We start from the raw sequence: 6,000 nt of genomic DNA, 5'->3' as shown, positions 1-6,000 counted from the left end.
CAAAAACAACTTAAAAAATACAGTATCCATACAATATATAAAAAATAATTCCAAATATAAAAAAAAAAATACACCACTATCCAGCACCATCACTCTCCACCACCACGGTCACCATCTTACTGCCACCACCCCCACACCCATGACCCCTTTCTCTCTCTCCGCCCATATTTCCTCACTTTCTCCTCCTCCTCCTCCTTTTTCCCTACTTCTCTCTTTCTTTCTCCTTCCTTCTTTCTTTTTTCCCTTTCCTTACCCCCCAATTTTTTTCCCCTCCACTGACCACAACTTTTCTAGTCACGATCAAATATGATCACGACCAGAAGCCGCAACCAATACGGTCGCGATTTGAGTGGTGGCTAAAGTCACGGTCACCACCTGCGAGCGGGAGAGGGGTTTGGGGTTGGGGGAAATGAGAGGAGAGGAGAGAAGGGAGAAGAGAGGGGAAAGAGGGATGAGGAGGAGAAGGCTGGGAGGAAATAGAGGGGCGAAGGAAAGAAAGAGAAAGTAGAGGGGGAGGGAAAAGGAGGGAGTGGTGGTGAGTCGTGTAAAATTTTAAAAAAATATCTCAAAAAAATTGTAAATTATAAAAATATTCAAAAATATATATTAAAAATATCTCTAAAAATAATCCAAAAAAATATACAGTAAAATTTTTTCATATACACAACTACAGTAAAGTTTTTGAAAAATATTCTCAAAAAAAGCTAATCCAAACAGAGGCTCAAACTCAAATTCAAACTTGCCGAACTCAGTTACATTTTGTTTTGCATTACTCAAGTTCAACCTCAAGCTCATACTCATTGAATTCAATTGAACTTAATTCGAGTTCAATCGACCTTAATCGAGTCTAATCCAATTGAATAAATATAAATTTATATTTTATATAATTTTAAATAAAGGATAAAATAGACATTTTATACTAAAGAATAAAAATTTTTTAAAAACATATATATGTGAACCTCGATTGAGTTTAACGAACATTTAAACTTCAAATATTAAGTTCGACCTCGAGCTCAAACTCAATTTACGTGATTGGAACTTGAGTTTTGATGATACAAGTTCGTAACGTACTTGATTAAGTTTGATTCGTTTGCACCTTTACTTCCACTTCCACGTTGTTTTTGATCTTCGTCACTAGTGGCTCGCTCTATAAATGGGCTGAGTCTTATGAGGTGTCTAACTACGTAATTCCATTCGACCCATAGGATTAGAACCCGATAGATTTCCACCCTCAAGCACAACTCACCATATTACAAAGGCAAGCCCGCCAGCAGGGATATGCGCCTGGGCTGGAGTAGGAAAGCCTACCATTCTCCGTCACAAACGCTCGTGGAGCAGGTAACGAACCTCCTTGGGTGGACAGAAGCGTAGGTTAAAACTTAAAAGTTCCGTCCTATGACTAAAGAGCGCCACGTTTCTGTCCACAAACATTTTTTGGTAAAAAAGCTAATCTCACCTTGGATCGATCAATCAACACTTTTCTACATTGGTGCTATAATACTTGGCTGCCACCAGTCCATCATTGTAGCAACTAGCCGACAACCGAGAAGGGACCAGTTTTTTCTTACTCAATGTAGCCTTCTTTGCTTTGAGCGCCAGGAATTCCTCCCAACCCCACCACCTGCCATTTTTGTATTTATATTGGGAATATACGCCTGCCTTCTTTGCCGTTACGGATCCCAGATTTCCCATACACACCATAGTTTGGGTCCAATAAAAGTTCAAGAAAGATCAGATTTTTATTCAATTTTTCAAACCAATCCATGTCCTTAATCACCACTGGTGCTAGGCATTAATGTTATAGGAGTACCAAGTATTTTGGAGGAGGAGAATAAACAGAAAAAATGGTTTCTTTAATTGAGATTAACGAAGAGAGAGGAGGAAGGAGGAGGAGCAGCAGAGGCAGTAATTATAGTTCTACTAATGGTACAGGTGCTGGTGCACAGACTACTACTACTAGCAGGAGTGGTAGTAATGGGAGTGAGAAAATGAGGAAATTGTTATTGGGAATCGGATTTTGGGTGCAGGGATTGAGGTGTTTACCATGGCTTGGGGTGAATTTTTTCCTGAAAGATGGGCTGAGAGTAGACCCTGCTACTTCGCAGATTCTTCAGAATTCTGCTACCTTGCCAATGGTGGCCAAGCCCCTTTATGGTATCATCTCTGATTCATATTATATCTTTGGCCAGCGTCGAACTCCCTATATTGCTATTGGAGGTATTACGCTTTCTTAGATTATTTTTTGTTTAATTTTTTTATGTTACTTTTATGCGCATTGGTGTTTTATTTTATTCTAACTTGTTTAACATATGTGGATGAATGCTAATTAGAAAGACTGAGTTGTGAAGAATTCTATGCTCTGAATGTTTTTTTATATTCAAATGATTTGTCCCGAGTAAAATACAATTGGACTCATCGAATTTATATCTTTCCTTTCATCAAATTAGCTTTTTCTAGTAAGTTTCCCTTCAGGCTGTAAATGGGCCTCAACTTTTCGATCATCTAGCAAAACCCAATCCTGTTGAATCTAGAATCTGCAGCCCTGGCTGATGGATTAATGTTCAAGTAGAAATGAGATCAGTAACATATTGTAAAGTAGTAAAAGAGATATACAAATATTTTTGTTTATCTGTATCTATACTTGTATACATATAGAAAGTGTATAATGCAAGAGTAACTTCGCCATGGGGTTGTTTCTTCGACCCCCCCCCCCTCTTTCCAAAAAACAAAAATTTGGGGGCCGGAGTGTATACTTCTAGGCAATGGGGGACTTTTGGGTGGAGATCTGATGTAACAATGTGCCAACGTTTTAGTGATAAACTATTGAGAGCTTGCCTTTAGATCCATGGATGGCTTCCTGTAATAGCAATCGAAGTGCTGCAATTCATTTTGGTACTACAATTAGCTCAAAAGGTCATGAGTGAGAGTACCAGTTTTTATGGCTCCCAATCATTGAAATCTTGCCTACCTTGTTCCCCAGCATTAGAAAGAAGTTATGTGGAACAGATCCCAGGCTTCTGGAGTCACTACCAGTTGATACCATATCCGAGACTGTGCTTCTTATTTAAGCCTGATAAATAGTGACTGCCCTATTGAATTGTAGTTGGAAGAAAGAAATGAGCCGGAAAAATGGGTTCTTCAATTGTCAATGATGAGGAAGGAGTTGGAGGAAGGAGGACAAAGGCAGTAGAAATGGTAGTACACATAGCAGTCCTAATAGTGCTGTTCCTGGTTAACAATTTGTTGCTACTACTAGTACTACGAGGTTAGGAATAGGGCTTTGGCTTCAGGGTATTCAGTTTTGTCCGTGGCTGGCAGTGAAATTTTTACTAAAAGATGGCCTAAAAGTAGACCTGTCTGTGAATCAGTTCCTCGGGACTTACTGCTTATGTGTCTATGATGGCCAACCCCTTTTTGTAATCATCTCTGATTCTTATTATATCTTTGGCCAGCATCATAATGCTTGGGCTTCTTCTTTTTTTTTTTTTTCCTCCTCTCACTTTGGTTATCCTTTGGCTTGTTGCAGTGACTTCTGAAAATATTTGGCCTATTTAAATGATGAATGTCAAGTTGGAAAATGAAGGAAGGAAGATACTGGTTTTATTTAGCATTATTAGTTTCAGTTTTGACCTCTTAATATCCAGTGTATTTGATCTCTAAGTACTGGGTGCTCTTTAATATGTAGCTCCAATTGCAGAGCCCGTTTAATTGTTGAACAGTGGGTAGATATCGATGTACAAATATAGTTTGACATATGCAATTCTGATGTCTAAAACTCAAGAGTCTACTTAACCTTTTATGAGGAATAACCAGCCCAGAATAAATTGTATTACAAGATTTCAGAGTAATTAATGTGGCTGTAGAGTGTCTGAACTGTGAAATTCATGACTCCACTATCAGTTGATCAATGTCTTCCTTGCTGTTTTTCAATACATAGTGTCCACTCATCTTCTCAAACCATATCAAATAAGTGTGATATCAGGCGCATTGCCTGCAGATAGGAGGTTACTGATGTGAGGAAAGAAAAGGGGAAAAAGGGAAGTAGCAAATGTTGTCGAACCTTTGGCATCATTAGTTAGTTTCTCTGCCAAGATAGGATATATATATATATATATATATGTATATGTATATGTATAATATTTCATTGCTTAAGAAGACAGGAATGAGGAGTTGGAGGCCCTTATTCTTCTTTGCCTAATTAGTTTAAAGTTTTTATTGCCTTCATTTCTGTCTAAATGCTTGAATGGAACTGAAATTTAATCCATTGACAAATCCACAGCTTTAGTATTGGAACCTTAAAAGTGATTATTGACAGTAAGAACAATTTTCCAGAATCTAGGTTTAACTGAGTGCTTTTCCCTTTTACTATTGCATTTCAATGTCTTGAAATAAGAAAGTAGGAGTCTTCTAAGAAAGACATTATTTGTTGACGTCTGTTTTCTGGACTTAAACATCTGTCTTCTGTGTGCTGACTAAATGTTTACCTTTGCAGCTATTCTACAATCAATTTCTTGGCTTGCTATAGCATTTCTTTCCAGAACAAGTATCTCATTCTTCATGGTCACGTTTCTTCTCCTGCTTGGCAACTTTGGTGCTTCAATAGTGGAGGTTGCAAATGATGCAATTGTTGCAGAGACTAGTAAACAGCCTGCTTCATCGAAGAACTCAAAACCTTCTTCCTCTGGCAAGCTTCAGTCATTTGTCTGGATGGCCTCTGCCATTGGCGGAGTTGCAGGAAACCTCCTAGGTGGTGTTGCTATTGAACATTTTTCTCCTCAAGTAATATTCTGGATGTTTGGCATTATCCTCACAATCCAGTTTCTCATAACTGCTTTCATTCATGAAAGCTTTCTAAACCTCCCAAAGACTTCATCCAGTTTGGGGATAAAAAACCAACTTTCCGAACTCCTGGCTGCACTGAGGAAACCCGAGATCTTTTGCTCAATAGGTTGGTTTGCAGCAACTTATGCCATAGTTCCTTCATTGATAGGCACTATGTTTTACTATCAAACAGAACATTTAAAGATTGAATCATCTGTCTTGGGGATATCTAAGGTAGTCGGTCAGGCAGCTATGCTTCTCTGGGGTGTCATCTATGAGAAATACCTCAAGTTGGCGCCCCCGAGAAAAGTAATCTCATCCATTCAGGTTACCCTGGCCGTTTTCATGCTATCGGACATTTTATTTGTGAAGGGCGTATACAGAGCAATGGGATTTCCAGACTCTCTATATGTGGTGGTTTTCTCAGGAGTTCTTGAGGTTTTGTTCTTTATGAAAATTCTTCCTTTCTCAGTATTAATGGCTCAACTCTGCCCAGCAGGATGTGAAGGATCTGTCATGGCATTTCTCATGTCATCCATTGCCCTTGCCCTCATAGTGAGCGGATACTTTGGTGTTGCGCTTGCTTCCTACTTCAGCGTCACGGGTAACGACTTCTCAGGCCTCCCAGTGGCCCTTCTTATACAGGCAGCATGCACAGTTCTACCACTTCACTGGTCTTACTTTGTTCCTGATGCTGTGAAGTCCAAGACTAATGCCAAAGAAAACTGAGCAGCAGGCTTGGTTCAATGTCCAGCGTTTATATGTGCAAATCCACTATTTCTTTTAGGAATTCTTTGTATTATAGATTTAGTTCACTTGGCTGTGGATGAGGAATGTATATTTTGGTCCAAAGAACTCAAAAGGCCGAGAGTTTCTCATCTTATATTTGATTTAATATTACAGATAATTCCTCTCAGTCTCAGACCCTGGCCGATGTACAGCCCAGGAATTTATCGACATTAAACAAAAGAAAAAGGGATGAGTATCAATATGAGAAAACAGAAAGAAAGAATATGCAATTCACAATTCTCTTTCCATGCATGAAACACATTTCTTTGTTCGTTAACGTGTACACAAGATTACAAAAAGGCAGGCAAGATTACTAAGGCAGACGGTCGGTAAGAACAGGAAAAGGAATCATGGCAAGGAACTGGACTGGAAAACTGATGAAAGCAAAGG

At 38.9% G+C, this 6,000-nt stretch overlaps 1 protein-coding gene across 1 annotated transcript; it reads left to right on the top strand.

Annotated features, from left to right (window-relative positions):
- Positions 1 to 1,709: 1,709 nt before the first annotated feature.
- LOC140014327 (probable folate-biopterin transporter 7) lies at positions 1,710 to 5,737 on the top strand. The gene is made up of 2 exons (XM_072065012.1): positions 1,710 to 2,217; positions 4,493 to 5,737. The coding sequence occupies exons 1-2, from the start codon at positions 1,845 to 1,847 to the stop codon at positions 5,548 to 5,550; spliced, it is 1,431 nt and encodes a 476-aa protein (XP_071921113.1). The 5' UTR covers positions 1,710 to 1,844; the 3' UTR covers positions 5,551 to 5,737.
- Positions 5,738 to 6,000: the final 263 nt, after the last annotated feature.

The sequence above is a fragment of the Coffea arabica genome, chromosome 9c (assembly GCF_036785885.1).
Source record: "Coffea arabica cultivar ET-39 chromosome 9c, Coffea Arabica ET-39 HiFi, whole genome shotgun sequence".
Taxonomy (NCBI): domain Eukaryota; kingdom Viridiplantae; phylum Streptophyta; class Magnoliopsida; order Gentianales; family Rubiaceae; genus Coffea; species Coffea arabica.
This window is presented reverse-complemented; position numbering and strand designations above follow the sequence as displayed.